Source organism: Eutrema salsugineum, unplaced genomic scaffold, assembly GCF_000478725.1.
Source record: "Eutrema salsugineum unplaced genomic scaffold, Eutsalg1_0 scaffold_19, whole genome shotgun sequence".
Lineage (NCBI taxonomy): Eukaryota > Viridiplantae > Streptophyta > Magnoliopsida > Brassicales > Brassicaceae > Eutrema > Eutrema salsugineum.
Genome location: NW_006256838.1, coordinates 6,409 through 27,299, shown reverse-complemented (window position 1 = coordinate 27,299; position 20,891 = coordinate 6,409). Strand labels below are relative to the sequence as shown.

General features: G+C 41.5%; 8 protein-coding genes across 15 annotated transcripts; 4 read left to right on the top strand and 4 right to left on the bottom strand.

Moving 5' to 3' along the window:
• Positions 1-1,035: 1,035 nt before the first annotated feature.
• Positions 1,036-3,293, top strand: LOC18020330 (serine carboxypeptidase-like 40). The gene is made up of 2 exons (XM_006402207.2): positions 1,036-1,475; positions 2,179-3,293. The coding sequence occupies exons 1-2, from the start codon at positions 1,094-1,096 to the stop codon at positions 3,291-3,293; spliced, it is 1,497 nt and encodes a 498-aa protein (XP_006402270.1). The 5' UTR covers positions 1,036-1,093.
• A 70-nt stretch (positions 3,294-3,363) lies between these two features.
• Positions 3,364-6,622, bottom strand: LOC18020334 (kinesin-like protein KIN-1). 3 transcript variants are annotated; one of them, XM_006402206.2, is made up of 16 exons: positions 6,572-6,622; positions 6,256-6,425; positions 6,046-6,148; positions 5,814-5,857; positions 5,656-5,685; positions 5,435-5,557; positions 5,318-5,343; positions 5,150-5,231; positions 5,024-5,065; positions 4,914-4,947; positions 4,685-4,760; positions 4,385-4,604; positions 4,211-4,302; positions 3,989-4,100; positions 3,716-3,895; positions 3,486-3,602 (listed from the first exon to the last, which is right to left on the bottom strand). In XM_006402206.2, the coding sequence occupies exons 2-16, from the start codon at positions 6,373-6,375 to the stop codon at positions 3,486-3,488; spliced, it is 1,401 nt and encodes a 466-aa protein (XP_006402269.1). In that variant the 5' UTR covers positions 6,376-6,425; positions 6,572-6,622. The 3 variants fall into 3 exon arrangements, with proteins under 3 accessions (XP_024012855.1, XP_006402269.1, XP_024012856.1); XM_024157088.1 differs by having other exon boundaries at positions 6,256-6,414; positions 6,572-6,606; XM_024157087.1 differs by lacking the exon at positions 6,572-6,622 and having other exon boundaries at positions 3,364-3,602; positions 6,256-6,407.
• A 201-nt stretch (positions 6,623-6,823) lies between these two features.
• Positions 6,824-9,198, top strand: LOC18019971 (50S ribosomal protein L1, chloroplastic). Of its 2 annotated transcripts, XM_006402204.2 has the most exons (7): positions 6,825-7,284; positions 7,491-7,670; positions 7,756-7,810; positions 8,098-8,225; positions 8,385-8,468; positions 8,539-8,664; positions 8,764-9,198. In XM_006402204.2, exons 1-7 carry the CDS (start codon positions 6,925-6,927, stop codon positions 8,899-8,901), a joined length of 1,071 nt encoding a protein of 356 aa, XP_006402267.1. In that variant the 5' UTR covers positions 6,825-6,924; the 3' UTR covers positions 8,902-9,198. The 2 variants fall into 2 exon arrangements, with proteins under 2 accessions (XP_024012844.1, XP_006402267.1); XM_024157076.1 differs by lacking the exon at positions 8,764-9,198 and having other exon boundaries at positions 6,824-7,284; positions 8,549-8,647.
• Positions 9,199-10,043: 845 nt separating this feature from the next.
• LOC18020167 (carotenoid 9,10(9',10')-cleavage dioxygenase 1) lies at positions 10,044-13,346 on the top strand. Of its 3 annotated transcripts, none has more exons than XM_006402201.2 (14): positions 10,045-10,324; positions 10,404-10,474; positions 10,599-10,613; positions 10,749-10,860; positions 10,951-11,050; positions 11,120-11,182; positions 11,333-11,443; positions 11,516-11,700; positions 11,876-12,014; positions 12,106-12,223; positions 12,300-12,401; positions 12,504-12,746; positions 12,838-12,949; positions 13,039-13,346. In XM_006402201.2, exons 1-14 carry the CDS (start codon positions 10,112-10,114, stop codon positions 13,066-13,068), a joined length of 1,614 nt encoding a protein of 537 aa, XP_006402264.1. In that variant the 5' UTR covers positions 10,045-10,111; the 3' UTR covers positions 13,069-13,346. The 3 variants fall into 3 exon arrangements, with proteins under 3 accessions (XP_024012794.1, XP_006402264.1, XP_006402261.1); XM_006402198.2 differs by having other exon boundaries at positions 10,096-10,324; positions 10,738-10,860; XM_024157026.1 differs by having other exon boundaries at positions 10,044-10,324; positions 10,951-11,182.
• A 51-nt stretch (positions 13,347-13,397) lies between these two features.
• LOC18019828 (E3 ubiquitin ligase BIG BROTHER) lies at positions 13,398-15,756 on the bottom strand. 3 transcript variants are annotated; one of them, XM_024157028.1, is made up of 8 exons: positions 15,653-15,756; positions 14,958-15,167; positions 14,576-14,807; positions 14,450-14,484; positions 14,255-14,299; positions 13,993-14,120; positions 13,798-13,906; positions 13,398-13,719 (listed from the first exon to the last, which is right to left on the bottom strand). In XM_024157028.1, the coding sequence occupies exons 2-8, from the start codon at positions 15,099-15,101 to the stop codon at positions 13,666-13,668; spliced, it is 747 nt and encodes a 248-aa protein (XP_024012796.1). In that variant the 5' UTR covers positions 15,102-15,167; positions 15,653-15,756; the 3' UTR covers positions 13,398-13,665. The 3 variants fall into 3 exon arrangements, with proteins under 3 accessions (XP_024012796.1, XP_024012795.1, XP_024012797.1); XM_024157027.1 differs by having other exon boundaries at positions 15,481-15,748; XM_024157029.1 differs by lacking the exon at positions 15,653-15,756 and adding an exon at positions 15,358-15,464.
• Positions 15,757-16,547: 791 nt separating this feature from the next.
• Positions 16,548-17,594, bottom strand: LOC18020268 (thylakoid lumenal 19 kDa protein, chloroplastic). The gene is given in 3 exon segments (XM_024157003.1): positions 16,548-16,933; positions 16,936-16,968; positions 16,971-17,594. Coding segments are annotated over 3 exon segments (687 nt in total). The 5' UTR covers positions 17,422-17,594; the 3' UTR covers positions 16,548-16,730.
• A 42-nt stretch (positions 17,595-17,636) lies between these two features.
• LOC112087118 lies at positions 17,637-18,675 on the top strand. The gene is made up of 2 exons (XM_024157004.1): positions 17,637-18,453; positions 18,541-18,675. Exons 1-2 carry the CDS (start codon positions 17,975-17,977, stop codon positions 18,608-18,610), a joined length of 549 nt encoding a protein of 182 aa, XP_024012772.1. The 5' UTR covers positions 17,637-17,974; the 3' UTR covers positions 18,611-18,675.
• LOC18019783 (putative tRNA (cytidine(34)-2'-O)-methyltransferase) lies at positions 18,600-20,437 on the bottom strand. The gene is made up of 6 exons (XM_006402196.2): positions 20,077-20,437; positions 19,833-19,901; positions 19,652-19,710; positions 19,465-19,525; positions 19,318-19,371; positions 18,600-19,135 (listed from the first exon to the last, which is right to left on the bottom strand). The coding sequence occupies exons 1-6, from the start codon at positions 20,386-20,388 to the stop codon at positions 18,854-18,856; spliced, it is 837 nt and encodes a 278-aa protein (XP_006402259.1). The 5' UTR covers positions 20,389-20,437; the 3' UTR covers positions 18,600-18,853.
• Positions 20,438-20,891: the final 454 nt, after the last annotated feature.

Here is a 20,891-nt window from a genome sequence, read left to right as displayed (position 1 = left end):
GTCTTTTATTCTATGATGCGGTGCGAAATAATTCAACGGGAATATGATTTATTTTTGTATTTTATGGAGGTCAATGGCCTAATGGATTGTTGAAACTGGAGAGGTATTTGCTGAAACATCGGATCTGGCCACTGAGCTCGTACAAGAAAAGTAGAAAACCTTCGGCTCGTTCTCTTACATTTTTCAGTTTCAGACTAACTAATGTATGTTATTTAGACCACTACTGTAGTCTGTAGTATGTGGGTGTTATACTCCTGCAAATCAATGGTTTTTTTTTATTTTACTTGGAAAATAATGAGGGATTCAAATAGATAAACAAATACTACTATTACTTTACTTTTGAGCCTTATTCTTTTCCGAGTGGATGAATCCTTAAAGTAAATTAATTAACGGTGTTTTCGTTAATTGTATTTTAAGAAAAAATATCACGAAGAAATAATAATAAAATGTGAGCGTTAGGAATTTGGGATTGTAGAATCGAGTCACAGTCACATGGCATAACATGATCGCTCCGATACGTTGACATTTTTTATTTTTTTTTTTTAAAATAAAGATTTCCTAAATACCACCTCTACTTGACTACATCTACTATCAAGGTAATGCATTTTGTTTTGTTATAAGTAGTTTTTTTTATATATATAAAAAGAAACCAAAAACAAAGAAGAATACTGTGGACCATTTCTTTATACTTATAAGTTGCTATGAAGATTTTCTTTTTTTTTTTATTCTTTCCAGAAGACCGATAAGCAAGGCCATGTATGTATTATAACTCGCGAAATTTAAAATAGTTCACCCAGTTTCCAGGGAAAATTAATAATCACAACCTTTTATTACATGAAACATAGATTAATTAAAATATATTAGTCATGGTTAGTTATGGAGAATGAAGTTGTTAAAAGAAAAGAAAAAACAATACTAATTGAAAAAGAACAATCATTCGTTTAGTTGGAACTGGAAGTTTTTGACCGAAATAACAAAGCCTGTCTTAAGATCCAAACCGAGACACACCCGTTTCATTTAAACTATAAACTGTCTCTTCTTCAAAACATTTTCTTTGCTCTTCCTCCTCACTACTGATACAGACATACGGAGAATGGGGAAAGGACACGCCTGTTCCGTAGTCGCATCTGTGTTGCTGTTAGTGTATCTGTCGCCTCAAATCGAATGCAGCAGCCAAGTGCACGCCCTGAGCCGCCTCTACATGTCGAAGCGAGGGGTGGGTCTCGTGGACAAAGCCCATTTCAAGGCGGTTAAGGATTTGAAACCGTCCTCGCTCGGGAGTGTTGTTAGCCAGAGGGAGTTACGAAAGAGAGATCTGATACGGAGGTTGCCCGGACAGCCTCCCGTTGATTTCGACCAGTACGGCGGCTATGTCACCGTCGACGAATCCGCGGGGCGTTCCTTTTTCTACTATTTCGTGCAAGCCTCCTTCAACTCTAGCGATTCTTCTCCTCTCCTCCTCTGGCTCAACGGCGGTACGTTTCTAACTTTATTAAACTTCTTCACAAACACCACATTTCTGCATATTTCTTTTTCAATCCTATAAATTTATTATCTCGGTTTACGATCATTTATAACTTAAAATATGTATGTATTTAAGTACGTAGCAAAAGAAATGAACAAGAATGTTAAGTTTGAGATCTCGACGATTTTCGAGACTGTCTTTTTCTCTGTGTTTATATAATAAGATGTGAAATGATTTTCACATTGTGAGGACCATACCAGAAGAGCCAATTGCCTTAGCCTGTTTTTGTTTTTTGTTTTTTAAACTAATTATTGTCAGTCACACTGATATGATATTATCTTATTATGTAAAGCCGTAGAGTAGACTGCCTGCGCCAATCAAAAATTGAAAAAAGAAAAAAAAAAGACAATTTGGAAAACTTGAGTTGCCTTTTTTCGATGGGTTTCAAATGTCACATGCCGAGGAATTCTCGGCGTGCTTTGTTGCACAGCACAGCTGAATTATTTAGCCACTACGTAATACGTATCTATAGTTTCATAAAAAAATATATATATATATATATATATTATTCGTTCAACCGGGCAATTGATGATATAGCACAGCAGTTAAATTAGCTCTTATGAACAAAATCGAGATTTTTGATTACAGAAATATGTGTGTGACTATGTATAAATTTGATATTGTGTTGGTGAAATAAATAACGAAATAAACAGGACCGGGATGCTCGTCACTGGCGTATGGAGCATTACAAGAGCTTGGGCCGTTCAGAGTGCACAGCGACGGCAAAACGCTTTTTAGAAACCGATATGCATGGAACAATGCTGCGAACGTGCTGTTCTTAGAATCGCCGGCGGGAGTTGGATTCTCGTACACCAACACAACGTCGGATCACGAGAAGCATGGGGACAAGAACACGGCGGCCGATAACTACATCTTTTTGGTCAAGTGGCTGGAGAGGTTCCCGGAGTTCAAAGGCAGGGACTTGTACATCGCCGGTGAGAGCTACGCAGGGCACTATGTTCCCCAGCTTGCACATACTATCCTTCTCCATCACCCGACGAGCTTCCTCAATCTCAAGGGCATTCTGATAGGAAATGCGGTGATCAACGACGAGACCGACTTGATGGGCATGTACGACTTTTTCGAGAGTCACGCGCTCATCTCCAAGGATTCTTTGGTCAGACTCAAGAGTAGCTGCGATCTCAAGACGGAGTCTGCGAGTGTGATGACAGATGAGTGCGCGGTGGTGTCGGACCAAATCGACATGGACACGTATTACCTGGACATCTACAACATATACGCTCCCTTGTGCCTCAACTCCACGCTCACTCGTAGGCCCAAGAGAGGAACCACAATAAGGGACTTCGACCCCTGCAGTGACCATTACGTGCAGGCCTACCTGAACAGGCCGGAGGTCCAGGCGGCCCTGCACGCAAACGCTACTAAGCTGCCTTACGAGTGGCAGCCGTGCAGCAGTGTGATAAAGAAGTGGAACGACAGTCCCACCACAGTGATTCCTCTCATTAAGGAGCTGATGGGTCAGGGCGTCCGCGTCTGGGTGTTCAGCGGAGATACGGACGGGAGAATTCCGGTCACGTCCACCAAGTACTCGCTCAAGAAGATGAATTTAACCACCCAAACGGCTTGGCATCCCTGGTACCTAGGGGGAGAGGTGGGAGGATACACAGAGGAGTACGAAGGGAAGCTGACATTTGCCACCGTGAGAGGGGCTGGTCATCAAGTTCCCAGCTTCCAGCCAAAGCGCTCTCTTTCGCTCTTCATTCACTTCCTCAACGACACTCCTCTCCCTGACACCTCTCGTTACTAAATATTCTTCTATTTGAGATTGTAATTCTTCTTTTTACTAGTTTTTTTTTTAAAAAAAAATTTATCCTTCAATCTTTATATGTTCCATAACTTTGAATGTTAATATCTGTCACAACCTCAAAAGAGCAGCAACTTATCTCTTTTACCAGCTACCATGCCCACGTCTTCTACTCAATAAGGTAGTAAATCATGTTTAGGATGTAAAAAATGATGCATACCAAGAACTGATGAACCTTGACATCCTTCCAAGCCTATCAGATTCGTGATTTCGCAACGCTTGTTCCTGAATACCCTTGTTTTTTGCTTCTAACTGCAAACAGGAAACGACAGGTCAGCTTGCATCATTGACCACGCCTCCACTCTCCAATTACTATATTTACTATTATGTAATGAATCCCTGCAAACCCCTCCACAATAGTTTACCTTTTTGACTTTCACTTGGAGTTTTTCAACGGTTTGGTGCAAGGATATTACAGTTTTTGATACAGTATCTTCGTATGCTGTGTCCACTTCTTCCATAGAATCTAGGCTGAAAATGATCCCTTCCTGTATGAACACTTCTTCTAGCATTTTGATGTCTTCGTTGCTCATTCTCTCTTTCATCTGTATACAACAACAATAATGCATGTGTTTCTCCTAGATCCCATTCTCTGATAGTTGGACAGAATGAGGAAATGGCAGTCACAGAAACTTAACCTTCTCTAGGATCCTCCCACGTTTCTCATCTTTGGTTTCGGAGGAGGGTTCCTCCCGTGTCTTGGCCGATTTTACTTCGCTGGCACGTGGTGATGCTTTTATGTGCTTTGCTCTGTACAGTAATTGGAAACAAACATCAGTCTTAAAGACGTTCAGTAATCTAACACATGGAACATGGAAACGTTCCTTCGTTCCCATCTAGTGTAACACTGAGATCCATACCTCATGCCAAACCTGAGGGTCGAGAGCGTCTCAGATGCATTTGAAGTGCTTGGTGAGCAACAGCACAGCAGTGCCATTCGCGAATTCCCACCCTGTGGCATGAGAAACCACAATAGAATTGAGAAGTAGGTTGGAAAATTATACGATAGAATCGACTTGAGAAGAGATACTAACCAGGGCATCCTGTAGGATGCGAGTAAGCTTGGAGTCACGATATGGTACGTGATTTGCTTTGTTAGATGAGCCACTTGTAAGCGCGTTTATCACGTTCCCCAAGGCGGAGAGCGATTTATTAATCGTCTTCGCCTCTTCAAGAACCCTACCTTCTGCTCCAGTTTTGTCTGCTTTCTCTGAGCCAGCCAGGTCGACAAGAATCAGTTTTCCTGTTTTTACCCTATTAGCATGCAGAAATATTTACATAAGTTCCACTATTACAGCATCACAGTTGTATGTCTAATTGTGAAAAAGTTTTACCTCTTATCTTTAACTGAATCCTGCTGGATTGTGAACAAGTAAGCGCAGTGGCTTCTACTGCTGGACATATTCATTTCTGTCGTTCATTGTTAAACTGAAAACAGTCTTTACGATGACTCTCAAATCTCAATCGGTTATAGCTTTCCGGTTAGCTCGGTTTAGCATATTATTAGTCTCACCATTCCTTAAATGGAAACACTGAACAAGTGCTAATACGCTAAGAGGATACGGGTTTCCCCAACTGCGCGGTTAGCTAAACCACTCTGAAATGGCAATTAGTATCAGAAATAAGAAGGCAGTATTAGGACATCAAGAAAGTCAGGGTAGCTGCTATCTTACACATAGATGTTGTAATGCCTCGGCCGAATCTGATACAGGCACCTGAAGCAACGAATGATTAGAACTTACCTACCCTGTAACATATTTTCGCAACACTTACAGATGACACTAGACTACGATGCTAACCTCTGTAACGCCTGACAACTGTATTCCTTGATTTTTGTTCTCTTTGATCTGTATGTTTCCTTTTGATAAATCCAACAGGTCCCTGAGAGAATCAGAGACATATATTCATTTATTACTCAGCTATACCCTAGATGAAAAAAAAAAAAATACTATAGGCATACACATTACCTGACTCTCTCCATGTAGATCTCGACCTGCAGGAGACAAATGTACTTGAGTTATTTATACAGGGAGCTTGTTAGGAGAGTTGAAAACTTGTGTAAAGAAGCGCATAACGATCACTACCATAGACAATTTAACCGTGTATCTTGCCATATCTTTGGACGACCTGATTTGCTCAAACATTCCATCAACCACTCTTGGAAGTAATCCTTTTTTGTGCTCATCAGAGTCCTGGATGCCTGGTCCCTGATCAATAGAAGAAAACCAATTTTGTTTAGAAGGCAAGGTCATAGTGCTACAGGGACAGATCAACAGTATATATATATCAAGATATTTTAGGTGACCTCCATGGAATATGTCTTCCCAGCCCCTGTCTGCCAAGTATAAAAATTAAACGATCAAATTGAAATCTAAATCTGCCAAAACTTATAAACAGCTTAATAAAAACGAGAATGAAAGAATATTCAGGGATGCATTCAAACAAGAGTTGACCCGAACAAACCTGACCATAAGTGATGATTGTTCCATTTATAGCGTTCACAGCGTCTGAAAGTAGACATAAACTAGAAAGATGAGATGTAAGATACAAGGCCGGGAACAACAAGAAGCTCAATCCTCTCTTTTTTACATCTTCAAATTACATTTGGTGTCAGGCAGATTTTTTCAGCAAGCAGCAGTGGTGCACATAGATCATCATCTTAAGAGAATGTATTAATCGTTCATAAGCACAGTACCTCTCATGATTGGCAGAGCCAGAAACTCATAAACCGCAGCTTGGGCAGAGTCCTCATAAAAAACTCTATCTAGGCTGAATGTAAACTCATCTTCCTTGTCATCCTACACGCAGAAAATTTGACACAATAAGGAGACGAGAATCAAATGTCGAGCAGGGTTTTACCATACTCATAGTAGATATAATACGATGAACCGTGGCGAGTACAAACTTGGAAAACGAAGTTTTCGGCGTCGATGCCTCGAACGCAGACACCACTACCATCCCTGTGATCTCGAATCTCTTTTGAGCTTAGTGGCCTAAACCGCGCACACACTGTTACTCTTGACATCTCTCCGTAACGCTACGAGATCAATCTACTGTGAAATACCTAAAATCAGCCTGGCCATTAACACAAAGATGAAACAAATTGCGGAGTGATCTGTCGTTGGTTTCCGAGAAATACTGAGTGTGGAATAGTGGTACATGAAAACTGAAGAAAAAACGGAAAATAGGAAGAGAATGGAGAGGAATTTTTATCAACCTACCTCAGATGAAATGGAGAAGGTTTCTTCGACTGGCGGGAAATCAGATTTGGGAAAAGAGGAGGAAGATAGGTCACGAACGATCGCGCGACTCGGGATGTATACAAAAAAGAAAAAAAAAAAAAATTCAATCGCAATCGCAATCGCATCAATCGAATGGTCCAGAATGAAACAGGTGTGGATAACACCGTAGCAATGGTATACCATCACGCAGAATATAATAGCTAAGAGAGAGAGCGAGAGAGATTGTTATCCGATCCCCCTTTGTGGATTAGGGAGAGTGTAGAGTCAGTCCCTTCTTCTTCTCTTCTCTCTACACAAAACAAACTGCGTCTGCTCTGCTCAGAGCTCCAACAATGGCTGCCTGCGCCACTCACTCCTCTCTCATGTTAGCATACGCCGTATCCACTCGTTCCCAGGATCTTAACCTTCCATCGCTTCTCTCCTTTGCCAACCCCAGACCCAACAACTTGAGCGTCGCTCTCTATCCCCCGCTTCTTCTCCTTGGGGGAAGAAGATGTGCTGCTATTGACAGAGGTTCCAACCGAACTTTCCCGGTAGCTGTCTCCGCCGTCGCCGCAGAGGCGGACGTCGACACTGATGACGCGGAGCTGAATGAAGTTGGGGAATCCACCGCCACCGCCACCGCCACTGCCGTCCTTGATCCACCCAAGCCCAAGAAAGGAAAAGCCGCTTTGCTTCTGAAGAGAGATAGAGTATGTTTTGCTATCTATACAGTACCCATCCTTTACGGTCGCTGTTGCTCTAAATTTTGACATTGTTGAACCGAAAACAGGTTTATTCTACTTGATTTTGCTGTTCTTAAAGTAGAGATAGCTCTGAGCAATTGATGATTCTCTCTTGCTTGTTTCTCGTCCTTTACTTGAGGGCATGTCTCAGTTGTTTGCTTGGAATTTGGCAGACAAGGTCGAAGAGGTTTTTGGAAATCCAAAAGCTAAGGGAAACCAAAAGGGAGTATGACGTCAAGACTGCTATATCTTTGCTTAAGCAAACTGCAAACACAAGGTTTGTGGAGTCGGTAGAAGCCCATTTCCGTCTCAACATCGATCCAAAATACAATGACCAGCAGCTGCGAGCAACGGTCAGTTTTGGTTTTGCTCGATATATAACTTGTGCTTCATGGATATTAACTTTTTTTTTTTTCATTTCTTTTCTGTTTGGTACAGGTGAGCCTCCCTAAGGGAACAGGGCAGACTGTTATAGTGGCTGTTCTTGCTCAAGGTAATTGCCTCACCCAAAATGCTAAGTTAGTGGTTTTCAAGGGATTATTATGCTACTATTTCAGTGTCAGGGCTTCTTTAGATGAAAATTGGTGTGATTGACCTTGTATGTTTAGATTGGATGGAGTTCTTGTGTATTCCAACAGGAAATGTAATGGGATCTATCTTCTCCTTTCTTTCCTGTTTCACTTCTTTTCGTTGATTTAGCAACATGCATTATATTGAAAAGGTGTGGTTTACTCTTTCTCTTATTCTCTGGCTTGCACCGTGTCCATGATGAACATCCAGGTGAGAAGGTCGATGAAGCAAAAAACGCAGGGGCAGATATTGTGGGCAGTGATGATTTGATCGAACAGATAAAAGGAGGGTTCATGGAGTTTGACAAGTTAATTGCATCCCCAGATATGATGGTCAAGGTGTGTGTGTTTCCTCAACTCATTTGGCCTGTTTGATGGAATAAAGTTGTAGCTGTTACGATAACGTCATTCTGGGCAAAGAATGTGGCATGGGAATCATAGTTGTAACTCGTCTTCTACTATTATTATTCCTAACATTCTTCAACTTGGCGGTGCTAGGTTGCTGGCCTGGGAAAGATTCTTGGCCCACGAGGACTCATGCCAAATCCTAAGGCTGGTACCGTCACAGCTAACATCCCTCAGGTAAGCCTACTCACTCTGCAACATCTCCTAATTCGGGTGATCATGGTTTAAAGATGCATACATCTCTCAGGCTATAGAAGAGTTCAAGAAAGGGAAAGTGGAATTCAGAGCGGACAAAACTGGGATTGTTCACATTCCATTTGGGAAAGTTAATTTTACAGAGGAAGACCTGCTCATAAACTTCCTTGCAGCAGTGGTAGGCTGATTCTCCATTAATACTGCGTATTTCTGCTGTTTAAAATACAAAAAAAGAAAAAAAAAATGGAATGAGGGGAAAGTAATATGATGAATGCAGAAATCGGTGGAGACAAACAAGCCAAAGGGAGCAAAAGGAGTGTACTGGAAAAGCGCGCACATATGCTCGTCAATGGGGCCATCCATAAAGTTGAACATAAGGGAGATGGTAGACTTCAAGCCTTCAGCTGCGAACTAAGCAACAACCACATTTGTAAGTAAATGAGGTCCTTTTGGGAAATAGGCAATGAGAGAGCTTGAAGAATGGTGTTTTTGGGAGTGTAGGCGAGAGGAGTAACACCAATAGAGTCTAGTCTGTTTAGTTATCTTTTGCACCTCACCGGTTGTATCACTATGATGGCCATTTGCTTGTTGTCGTGATATATATTTGATTATTACTGTTAATTTTGGCAAGAGCTGTACAGGTTTTTGCTTCGGACACAAAACTATTGTTGCTCTCTAAAAGAAAAGACCTTAAAGTTCCTATTTTTGGATTACATTAGAGGAGAAAGAGGAGGGTGTGTACATTACATACATATAATTACTACTAGGCCAGCGACTTTGCTTCGTCGTTTCCATTTTGGTGAGAAGCCCTCCACATTCGGCTTCCCCATTCTCCTCTTTTTTTCTTTTTTTTTTCTCTTTCCTATCCTCTCCTTCTTTGCTACTGCTATTCGTTTCAGCCCATCTGCTTCTCTTCTTGCTTCATTCTCACGATCTCCTTTGAAGATCCCTTTTTTCACACCCGTCTCCACGCCACACATTTCACCTTGTCTCTCTCTCTGTGGAACGCACCAACTACGCTTGCTGACATTTTAATAAGCTGATGGTGCGGTTTATCTGAGCACACCGATCTCAGCCAAGCCCCGTGTCATCACTAGAGCTTCCCTTCTCTCTTGCTTGGGTTGTGGCTGTTCGTAACTAAAAAGTTTGCACAAGTTTCATCAGGAATCACAGTCTGCCAAGCAATGACTTTATATATATAGGATAACCAAGATGTTCGCTTGTATTAACGCAGATAGATATCGCTCTATATAAAATAATCAATGTTTATAGTGTGAATTTAGTCTGATTTGAATAAATCTTAAAAAAAAAATATCCACACAGAGTAACATACTTTGCCAAAGCAATCTAAAGATACTGTTTTCATCTTCCACAGAATTTAAGACAGACTAAATAAAGTTTGCTTAAAAAATCACTAACACAAGTTGCCGTTCGATAAAATGAAGAATATACGGTAGGTAGTAAATTCCGTTCGTTAAAGATAACGGAGAAGCTAAGGCCGTAACGTTGCGACGTGGCAGCGTTTCACCCAAGGACGCAGGCCTACTCATATCATCATCATCATCATCAACATTTTGCATCAATCACTGAGCTTCTTAATTCTGCTCATCAATCCAATTTTTTTCATGGCGGAAAAGCTCGGTGATGGCATAGTCTCCCTCAATCCTAAACCCTCCAAGGGTTTCTCCTCTAAGCTTCTCGATCTTCTGGAGAGAGTTGTTGTCAAGCTCATGCACGATGCTTCTCTCCCTCTCCACTACCTCTCCGGAAACTTCGCTCCCCTCAAGGATGAGACTCCTCCCGTCAAAGATCTCCCCGTCGTCCATGGATTTCTTCCCGTGAGTGAGCTCCACTTTTACTTTCTTAATCTCCCGGGGTTGGGTTTGGGGTTTTGATCGTCTTTTTGTTGATTTCTAGGAATGCTTGAATGGTGAATTTGTGAGGGTTGGTCCAAATCCCAAGTTTGATCCCGTCGCTGGATATCACTGGCACGTTCTCTTCTCCCTTTTTTATTTTTATTTTCTACACGATCGTCATGGTATATATCGGTGGCTTCCTTCTGATACTCTCTCTCTCTCTCTCTCTCTATTTATATCTCTCTGCTCTTTTCAGGTTTGATGGAGATGGGTACGTGAATTTTCCCCTGACGTTTCGCCTTCTTGTCTCCCTAAGATATCTCATGTTTATCCTTCTTATTTTCATCAATCTCTACTCTCTTCCTTGCGTCATTTCTCATATAGCTTTGCAATAGTAATACTGCAGTATGATACATGGGGTTCGCATCAAAGATGGGAAAGCAACTTATGTTTCTCGATATGTTAAGACATCACGTCTCAAGCAGGAAGAGTTTTTCGGAGCTGCCAAATTCATGAAGGTGAGCTAGTACAAAAAAAATATGTCTTCTGCAATTGCATGCGGAATTCATTTGTTTATTTTTATAATTTTGTTGTTGTAAACTTTGCAGATTGGGGACCTTAAGGGGTTTTTCGGATTGCTTATGGTCAATATGCAACAGCTTAGAACTAAACTCAAAGTATTGGACGACTCTTATGGATATGGAACTGGTTGGTTACTTCATCCCTTCTACCTAGCTAGTATCTTAACAAATCTCACTCTCTTTTTCCATGCACCAGCTAATACAGCGCTCGTATATCACCATGGAAAACTTCTAGCATTACAGGAGGCAGATAAGCCGTGTAAGCCTCTACTACCTCTTCGTTTTTCTTATGGTCTAAAGTGAACGCAGACTCTGTATTTTAATAAGATCTATTTAGAAACCCAAGCGAGGTTGGAAGATTTATGCTTTTCTTTCTTAAAAAGTCAAAGCCACTCTTTTTGGTTTGTAGATGTCGTCAAAGTTTTGGAAGATGGGGACCTGCAAACTCTTGGCATGATAGATTATGACAAGAGATTGACCCACTCCTTCACTGCACACCCAAAAGTTGACCCGGCTACGGGTAAGTCTTCAATTTTTCCTTAGAAACAAGCTACTATTTCTGCTGCTGACCCATCATGGGCTCTCTCTGCAGGTGAAATGTTTACATTTGGCTATTCGCATACGCCTCCTTATCTCACATACAGGGTGATCTCGGAAGATGGCATTATGCTTGACCCAGTCCCAATCACTATATCAGAGCCAATCATGATGCACGATTTTGCTATTACTGAGAGTTATGCAATCTTCATGGATCTTCCTATGCACTTCAGGCCAAAGGTATGTAGGTTTAAAGGTTACCCAATACTTTTTTTGCTTCACATACACTTTTGTTGAAATGGTTAAGAAAAGATGATTATAAAAAGCAAATAAGGATGCTTGTTTTATATCTCCTTTGAAAATCATAGAATCTGCCTCCCCTATACACTTATGTATCTTTGAAATTGATTCCAAGGAAATGGTGAAAGAGAAGAAAATGATATACTCGTTTGATCCCACAAAGAAGGCTCGTTTTGGTGTTCTTCCACGCTATGCCAAGGATGAACTCATGATTAGATGGTTTGAGCTTCCCAACTGCTTTATATTCCACAACGGTGTGTGCTTTGCTATATCTGTTTAAGGGTTCACATCGTCAAATTTTGTATTCTATGTATCAAACTTTTTTGAATGGCTCCCTATATCCAGCCAATGCTTGGGAAGAAGAGGATGAAGTCGTCCTCATCACTTGTCGCCTTGAGAATCCAGATCTTGACATGGTCAGCGGGAATGTGAAAGAAAAACTTGAAAATTTTAGCAACGAACTGTAAGAACCCCTCATCTGTTACATCTGTTCTGCTCTTTCGTAAACCAGATACCCTCCTCAGCTATAGCTTGTGCAGGTACGAAATGAGATTTAACATGAAAACGGGCTCAGCTTCTCAGAGAAAACTATCGGCATCTGCAGTTGATTTCCCCAGAATCAACGAGCGCTACACTGGAAAGTATGAGTTCATCCTTGTCCTTGCGTGTTGATATTCATTGTATCCATAGCAAGGAAACCTCATCATGCCCAATGTTTTCTTTGTTTTATTTGGTGCGTTTAGGAAACAGAGATATGTGTATGGAACAATTTTGGACAGTATCGCAAAGGTTACAGGAATTATCAAGTTTGATCTGCATGCGGAGGCTGAGACAGGCAAGAAAATGCTGGAAGTAGGAGGTAATATCAAAGGAATCTATGAGCTGGGACAAGGGAGATATGGTTCAGAGGCTATATATGTCCCGCGTGAGGCAGCGGAAGAAGATGATGGCTACTTGATATTCTTTGTTCATGATGAAAACACAGGGTAGTTATTGCTCTCGTGCTAGTTCTGCATCAGTTATTACTTGTTTCTTTTGTCTTTCTGGTACAATAATATGTTGATTGAAAATGGGCAGGAAATCATGTGTGAATGTGATCGACGCAAAAACAATGTCGGCTGAGCCAGTGGCAGTGGTGGAGCTGCCTCATAGGGTCCCATATGGCTTCCATGCGTTGTTTGTTACAGAGGTTGTAAATCCTAAACCCATATACATATATATATATATCCTCTTTACAAGCGATGCATCTCTAACCACTAGTGGGTCTGGTCTTGGCAGGAACAACTCCAGGAACAAACTCGTATATAAGCCAAGCTGTACTTGTATATATATACTATTCCGGAGCTGTGGAAGCTGAGGCAAAACCGGGAAGTTGGATGATACGGATACTACTATCACACAGACTATGGCATCATGTATTCATACTAAATGCCTCGTTTCTCTTTACAGAAAATTATATATATTTCAACCTTCCAATAGCCAACAATCTTCCTTGGCCTTTACAATGCACTCTTTCGAATCGAGGAGATTGGTGGCTTTCTCCGTTGTTCTTTACATTCTTTAAGTTCAGTCAACTTCAGTACCCACACCTCAAGAATCTTGTAGTATTTGAAAGCCTAAAGTAGAGTAGTAGTGAGAGAGAGTTGAAGTAGAAACTTTAGTATACAATACGAGTGAGTGCTAAAGCACAGACGAGAGAAAATGGAACTAGAAGAAAAATTACATGTACAGAGAAGGACTGAACATGAGAGAGAGAGTGAGTGTAGTGTGGACATCTTCTTATAGGCTATATATATATATATATATATTTGTGTTTTTTAGTTTTCACTACACTAAAACAATTAATTAACTTGATGAGGGCCTCAATATAAAGAGCCAAAAAGAGGAGGAAATTCCTATTGCCAATCAATGGATGATGCTGGGCTCCCCAAAGACCTCGCTGTTGCACACCGGGCAAACCTGCGTTCAATATGCAACGAGTGAGTTTCAGATGTAAACAATAATAATAACCTGTAAGAAGAAAGAAAAATGAATTACCTTGTTGATGCTTAGCCATTTAGAAATGCATTCGGAATGATAAACGTGCTTGCACGGCAGATTCATTTGCCTCTCCCCTATCTTGTACTTGAGCTGGCATATCACACACCTGCTCATCATCATCCCACGCAGGTTTTTCAGTAAACTAATCCTGTGTCGTGAATTCATTATCTTATAAGGTAGGTCGCTCTTTACCTTTCCCCTGCTCTTTTCCTGGAGAAGATGCTCCCAAACTTATATTTTCTAGTGGGAAGCGTTTCTATGAGTTCCTGAGACAGCCCCCGGGTTTCCGTTCCTACCGCTTCTCCCAGCTCTACTAATTCCTGATCCACAAACCAAACAGCTTTTTATGTTGTCCACTGACTGTCTCTATTGACCATCTCCTTCAAATATACATACACATAAAAAACAACAAACCCAACAGTAAAAAAAAAAGAAAGGAAAAACTGGAACAAACCTCATAGGTCATTGTATCGGGATCAATGTCATCTTGCCAGGATACCTGTGGCAACATGGCATTAACGAGCATTGAGAATTTATATCAGTGTTTTAGATCACATCCTGCACGGATACACCACTAGCTTCACAAAAATGAGCAAGAGTTAACTAGTTGACACAGATTCATAAACCCTTTTAGATCACGTGCACATACCTGAGGACTCTCGGGATCATGCTCATTTGCAATGCCTGTAAAATACAAACATATATTTTCTATAGCTTAGACAAAGAAAGAAAGCGACATGAATATGAGCAAGGGACACATAAAAGAATAACTAACATTCTTCAGCCTCAGAGTGCTCATCCGTGTCCCCGATCCGGACAGACCGTGCAACTGTGATTTCAGGCTCATCAACGTTTACCATGGGATGGTACTCCTCCCAATTCGTTCTCCCGATTGACATCCGCGATAAATGATCATTCATGTCATAAGAACCATAGAAGGAAGCATTATCTGATCCTGAAAATCCAAACTTGTATGCATTTGTATTCATGGTCCAGTACATATTGTCCTGAGAATAGGCAAACAAGTAAAGTTATGAACGAGGGAGGATACACAAATTATAAGCTCGTCTAACAACAGATGAGACACTAAACATATTTTAGAATCTGTTAACGGCGATATAGGCCAGGCCGCCGGACAGGGAAGAAAACACAAGTACCTGAGGATGCATTGTTCCGGTATGAGCATAGTTTAGGGGCTCCTGAGCCGCACCACCATAAAAATCGATGTAACTAGCGGTAGCAGCATAAGGGAATCCCGTCTCCGTGTAATGAGGATCTTCCATTGGTCTATCTCCATTCATTTCAGCAACTGTACTATCGGGTACGAAGGAGATGACTGTGAGATGTGTTCAAAGGAGGGCTTAAGTCTGAAACAAAACACAAGAGGAAACAACAGAAAGAGTAACAGGGTGAGGAAGAGTAGATAAAAGGCAGATTGAAATACTATACAAAATACGAATGACCCTAGCAACTACGCTACGCAAGGCCCAGAGGAAAATGAACAAATGTTATCTCTCTAGATTCTTAAAGGCTTCGCACAGAGAAACAAAGACAAACCCAGAAATCAGTAGAAGTCGGGGGAGTAGGGTCAGGTGTGTAAACAAAGAGACTAAGCGTACAAAAAGAGCATCACGCAAAAAGACATTAGAACACGAGGAGGGGGTGAGGGGAAAGTCATACATCCGATGAGGGTTGTAGCGGCGAGTGGCAATTGGAGACGATAAGGGAGAGTCTCAGGCAACAAAAGTAAAAAAAAAATAAAGAGAGAGAGAGCGAGAGAGAGAGGGAGAGAGAGAGAGAGAGGAGAAATTGAAATTGAAAAGAGTGAGAGGAGAGAGGGAAAGGTACTTGCTTTATTTAGGGGAGGATGGGCATTTCGACCAAATTCATAGGACAGCGAAAAAAGGTGAAGCGGAGGGCACTGTAGACGAGAGACGGAAGAGCAGAGAGGGTGACAGAGAGAGAGAGAGGGGAAAAAGAAGGTGGAGACAAAACGACGTCGAAGGAAGGGGAAGAGAAAAAGCCGTTGAAGAAGCCGGCAAAAAGATATGTGGTTCAGTGTGGGGAGACGCACCCTTCCACAGATTTGATCTCAACCCTACACCTGTCCCCTCAGACCCAGAGACAAAGATTTGCTTCTTTTTTTTTTTTTTTCTTTCTCGTCTTTATTAAAATGATGAGGGAAAATGATGATTTGTTCTTTTATTGTTTATTTTTATGCATTTCTTTATTTAAACCAAAGTACAGCTTTCATTCCTTGAGATTATCAAACCACAACTTGCTTGTCTGTTTTCCCACAAAAGGAAACCAGCTCCATTCTTCTCCCTCTTTGTATTTCTTTATATACATACTGTTTATATTAAAGATAGATAGATGTAACATTTGCTTAGGGTTTTAGAGTGCTAGCTATGTAGTATTAAACAAAGTGTGTGTGGGGATATAATTAATAACAAAAGGTGACTTGAAAGAAGACAAAGGATGGATGGAGAAACTCTTGGGCGTGGGAATAGTAACAATGTCCTTGCTTGTGGACTCTGTCTTGTCTAGTCTGTTGTTCTATGTAGGTAGGGAAATTGAAACTCCAATGACTAGTAATAACAACATAAAAAAAAAAAAAGACACTTTTTAACGTGTGGATGCCGGCAAAGTTGCAGACAAACAAATATAAAAATAAAAACCACATTTTTTGGTTTCTCTGTGTTCAAGGCATTTGCTTGCTTGCTTGCTGGCTGCTTTAATTAGAGTAATTAAGAGAACAAAATTATCTACCTTGTTATTTTGACTGTCCCTTTTAACATCCAAAAAGATTTTTTGATGATAAGGAAGGATCACAAACCCCAAGAAGATACAAAGGATGATAGATCATATGATAAAAGCAAAATATATAGGGACAAATAAATGTTTGGAGGAGATGGATGGATCGAGTGAAACTAGACGGTCTTGAAGGAGTCGCGAAGGTGGGCTAATGTATCGTGGTCGCGGTTCCACTCGAGCGCAGGGGCATTTACGAAATGGGCGTAGAGCTTGTTCTTAGCGCAAGTGACTGTGATGAGACTGTGCTTCCCGACTCCTTCGATCTCGTACAGATAGTAAACCTGCCCTGTCTCCTCGTCCTTCTTCTCTTCCGACACACTTTGTCTGCGCCTGCGATCAGATCCTGCAGCTCACGTCCGACAGGGCGAGGTTGTTCAGAATCACATCCCTCGGCGCCAGCTGTCTGAACCCAGACAGGAATGTCAGGTACTCCTTCTCCGTCCTCTTCTTCGGATTGTAGAATTCGCTGTCTGTTCCGTTTGTGCCCTTCTCCACCTTCGACACCAGCCTCTCCTTCCACCCTTCCGGCACATCGTACACGTACTCCGCCGACGTCTTCCTGTCCGAGTTCCCTCCGTATCCCCCGTAGTTCGCCGCGCTCGCTGCCGTCCCGTAGTATATTCTGTACGTTTGGTTCCCCTCGCCAGCCGAAGGCAGCGCCGGAGCCATTGTCAGGACGGTTGTCGCGGCGACTGCGGCTGCCAAGGAGGCGCCTAGACGCGATGGTACGGCCTTGGGGAGGAGCGGCGCTTTGGTGGCGGCGGAGGCGGAGATTACCGGAGATGCAGAGAACATTTTAGTGGCCATAATCAATCGATCAAATATATTTACAATTCTTTGGATTTTTGGATTTGGATAACGTGCTACGTTACCCCCATCTTATTCGATTGAAGAGAAGAGGACACATGGATGGTTCAGATTAAAAGAAGATGGACGGTGGAGATGAGAGGAGAAGAATGAAACCGTGAAGATATAAAGAAGAGTGAAGAGGAATTGTAACAGATAACCAGAAATATTGTTGTGAAACTTTTATCTTCTTCTTCTCTATTTTCTCTGTAATGGAACAATTTGCTCATCATTGCTGAAGAATCTATTCTACTTTCTTGATTCTTTTGCGGTTGTGTTACAGGAAATCCTCTCACCCTTAATCAGTTCTCTTATTGGTTTAATCAACTCTGGTTTAGCTTTTGGTCTATTGTCCGGTTTAATTATCTTTCCTTTGTCTGTCACTATATGTAAGGCTCGTAGCCCTTCTTTGGGAAATTAATGGAACAAACATTATCTTCTTCAATCTCTCTTTCTCTGTATCATCATCAACATCATCATCTATCACCATCTAAATCCAGTTCAAAGTCCCGATATGACTATGAAGATAGCACGAAGATTCTATGGGACAAACTTAAGCTGTCTCATGAGGTTTTCTCCACCATTAACATCTTCTCAGAATTGTAAAAGAAAATCTGATCTAGAAGAATGGATATGTGGGCTAGAAATCTATGGTTGCAAGTATACGAAGCAGATGTTGAGGCTTGTTATACAAGCTTGTCATGTGTGGCATCGTTGGAAGAACAAGACTAAGATATTGCAAGCAGTTTCAGTTCTTAGGATACGGCTCTATGTATCACTGCCACAACCTCTAGATTTCAGGACAAGAAAGAAGAGCCTTGTAGGGATGAGCAAGCACGAGAAGGACCACCAGCAATTACCCCCCAAGAACCACAAGTTGCTTGTGGTACATCCGAAAGCTGGATTTTGGATAAGAGTGATCATTTGTACTCATTTTGCATTTCTAACAAATATTACGACTTCCTTCAAGCAGCCGCCCATGAGCATACGGAGGTTATAAAATCCTTTAGCTTCTTTTGCTATCCTTGACCCACTAGAACTATATTGTTATGCAGCTGACAATTTCATTCATATTTATAGTTTGGTTCACAACGATCATCTGCACTCCATCGTTAGCTTTTTAATTTCGCGTGCCAGGATTTCTCAATAGAAAACGTTCGAATTCTAGAATCTAGAGACTCAACAAGTTTGTTGTCCTTGTCCCCCACACTTGGGATTTGGTCAAAAAAACGGTAAGTAGCTAAAAGATGACGAAGATAAGGCGACGCAGTCATTTCTTCAAGATCATGTTTCCAAGAAAACATTGGTGACATTGCCTGCGTGTCAATGCTTTTTCAACCACCTATGGCTATGCCTCTGCGTCCCCATGTTTCTTTTGCAACTGTCCAATATATCACGCAAAGATATCATCTGCGAACAATGGTTCGTCACCACCATTCACACAGCCTTCAGGTGCACACTCAATTTGCTTATAGTTAAGTTGTCTGGACGCTTCATACAAAGCAATCCCTACACTCACCGACAGATTCAGACATCTCACATATGTTTCCACCATTGGAATACGTACGGTCCCCCCTCCATATGATTCGTTTTTGCAGTCTGACAGCGCTTCAGGGGGTAGACCGCTTGTCTCTGACCCGAACAGTAGGTAATCGCCTTTTCGGTAAGAGATTTCCTGCATCAAGTTGCGACAGATGAGGACAATACGTTCTCTTGATGTTGTTCCGATATTGCAATGAACTCATTTCGACAGGAATCTATCATTTCAACTTTGTAACCAAGTTCATTCAGCTACCCAATTGCTAACAATTGTTGCTGTTTCTGGTTGGTAAACAAACGCAGATGAATGGAACTTACTGAATGTATCTTTGTTCCTCTTTTTGTGAAAGCTATCATCCGTTTTTCTCCCTCCTAGGAAAACATATAAACATATATGTCAAGTCAGACACCATCATATCTACGGAATTGAGCTATTGAGAATTACAAATTGGAGACATGGCAAACCTGTTGCCTGAAATATTCTCGAAACTCAGCCCATGAGCTATGCGCTTTGACAACCACATAGCTATGCTTTAAGTTAAGAAGAAGAAGAGGTAATGAAAGGGCATGCAAGGGACTGTTGAAAAAGAAAGCAACAACACACACACACCAAAAAAGTAGAAAAAAATTCTTATCAAATTAGGTGGGATACGGCCAATAATCCAAACCAGCTCGCTTTACTCTGGCATCATCGACTTGAAAACCTAATGGCTGAAACAGGAGCACATGAAAATTAAATCAAATCAATTTTATGAGATTCATGGACACTGGAAACAATGATTTAGTTGAGTTTGGTTGATCCAATTCCAAAGGGGATAGTGAATGTACAGTACCCCGACTAAATGCAGCCCAATAGCTGAAGCCGCGCATGTTCTTGCAATGCAACCTGTGTTTCCAGGAATCTGTCAAGGAGAGTACAAGTTTAGAGGGTTCCTGGTCTGAAAAAAGCCTGAAATTATGTCTATAAGAAAGACACAAAGTGTACCAAACTAAAAGATAGACCCACACCCAAACCAAACCAAGGGCAAGTAACATTTATTCAAATTGGGTATGAGAGTCAAGAGTGCGAGTGCAAACCTGAGGAGAGACCAAGACTACTTGAAGCAGCTTACTCCTCGCATCTTCCTTGACTCCTTCGCCCGCCCCACGGGGCAGGGGGCTTCCCTTGTCTGAGATAGAGTTACAGAGAGGAGATGTAATCTGGGAGGAAAAGGAGGTGATGGAGAGAGAGAGCCTGTGCCTAAGATTGAGATGAAATAAGCTAAGAGAGGCGCCTGCGGCTGCCAAGGAGGCGCCTAGACGCGATGGTACGGCCTTGGGGAGGAGCGGCGCTTTGGTGGCGGCGGAGGCGGAGATTACCGGAGATGCAGAGAACATTTTAGTGGCCATAATCAATCGATCAAATATATTTACAATTCTTTGGATTTTTAAATTTGGATACGTGCTACGTTACCCCCATCTTATTCGATTGGAATGATACAGGAATTTTTTAGAATGGAGAGAAGAGTACACATGGATGGTTCAGATTAAAAGAAGATGGACGGTTGAGATGAGAGGAGAAGAATGAAACCATGAAGCTATAAAAAAGAGTGAAGAGGAATTGTAAAAGATTAACCAGAAAAATTGTTGTGAAACTTTTATCTTCTTCTTCTCTATTTTCTCTGTAATGGAACAATTTGCTCATCATTGCTGAAGAATCTATTCTACTTTCTTGATTCTTTTGCGGTTGTGTTACATGAAATCGTCTCACCCTTAATCAGTTCTCTTATTGGTTTAATCAACTCTGAATCTTGGTTTCCCCTGAAGACAACAATCTCACGAACACATTACAAAATGCAGTATTGGCTTCAGATTCGGCTTGAATCCCTCCCGAATATGTACCTCCTTGTCCA

Coding starts and splice junctions, on each gene's coding strand:
- LOC18020330 (XM_006402207.2), top strand. CDS start 1,094: ATGGGGAAAGGACACGCCTGTTCCGTAGTCGCATCTGTGTTGCTGTTA. Junction 1,476..2,178: donor CCTCCTCTGGCTCAACGGCG/GTACGTTTCTAA, acceptor CGAAATAAACAG/GACCGGGATGCTCGTCACTG.
- LOC18020334 (XM_006402206.2), bottom strand. CDS start 6,375: ATGTCAAGAGTAACAGTGTGTGCGCGGTTTAGGCCACTAAGCTCAAAA. Junction 4,761..4,913: donor CCGCGCAGTTGGGGAAACCC/GTATCCTCTTAG, acceptor AATGAACGACAG/AAATGAATATGTCCAGCAGT. Junction 4,605..4,684: donor GATTCAGTTAAAGATAAGAG/GTAAAACTTTTT, acceptor GCATGCTAATAG/GGTAAAAACAGGAAAACTGA.
- LOC18019971 (XM_006402204.2), top strand. CDS start 6,925: ATGGCTGCCTGCGCCACTCACTCCTCTCTCATGTTAGCATACGCCGTA. Junction 7,671..7,755: donor ACCAGCAGCTGCGAGCAACG/GTCAGTTTTGGT, acceptor TGTTTGGTACAG/GTGAGCCTCCCTAAGGGAAC. Junction 8,226..8,384: donor CCCCAGATATGATGGTCAAG/GTGTGTGTGTTT, acceptor TGGCGGTGCTAG/GTTGCTGGCCTGGGAAAGAT.
- LOC18020167 (XM_024157026.1), top strand. CDS start 10,112: ATGGCGGAAAAGCTCGGTGATGGCATAGTCTCCCTCAATCCTAAACCC. Junction 10,325..10,403: donor TCGTCCATGGATTTCTTCCC/GTGAGTGAGCTC, acceptor GTTGATTTCTAG/GAATGCTTGAATGGTGAATT. Junction 12,224..12,299: donor GAAAATTTTAGCAACGAACT/GTAAGAACCCCT, acceptor TAGCTTGTGCAG/GTACGAAATGAGATTTAACA.
- LOC18019828 (XM_024157028.1), bottom strand. CDS start 15,101: ATGAATGGAGATAGACCAATGGAAGATCCTCATTACACGGAGACGGGA. Junction 14,300..14,449: donor ATGATCCCGAGAGTCCTCAG/GTATGTGCACGT, acceptor ATGTTGCCACAG/GTATCCTGGCAAGATGACAT. Junction 14,121..14,254: donor CCGATACAATGACCTATGAG/GTTTGTTCCAGT, acceptor TTTGTGGATCAG/GAATTAGTAGAGCTGGGAGA.
- LOC112087118 (XM_024157004.1), top strand. CDS start 17,975: ATGACTATGAAGATAGCACGAAGATTCTATGGGACAAACTTAAGCTGT. Junction 18,454..18,540: donor CCGCCCATGAGCATACGGAG/GTTATAAAATCC, acceptor TCATATTTATAG/TTTGGTTCACAACGATCATC.
- LOC18019783 (XM_006402196.2), bottom strand. CDS start 20,388: ATGGCCACTAAAATGTTCTCTGCATCTCCGGTAATCTCCGCCTCCGCC. Junction 19,902..20,076: donor TAGTCTTGGTCTCTCCTCAG/GTTTGCACTCGC, acceptor TCTCCTTGACAG/ATTCCTGGAAACACAGGTTG. Junction 19,711..19,832: donor TTGGGCTGCATTTAGTCGGG/GTACTGTACATT, acceptor CTCCTGTTTCAG/CCATTAGGTTTTCAAGTCGA.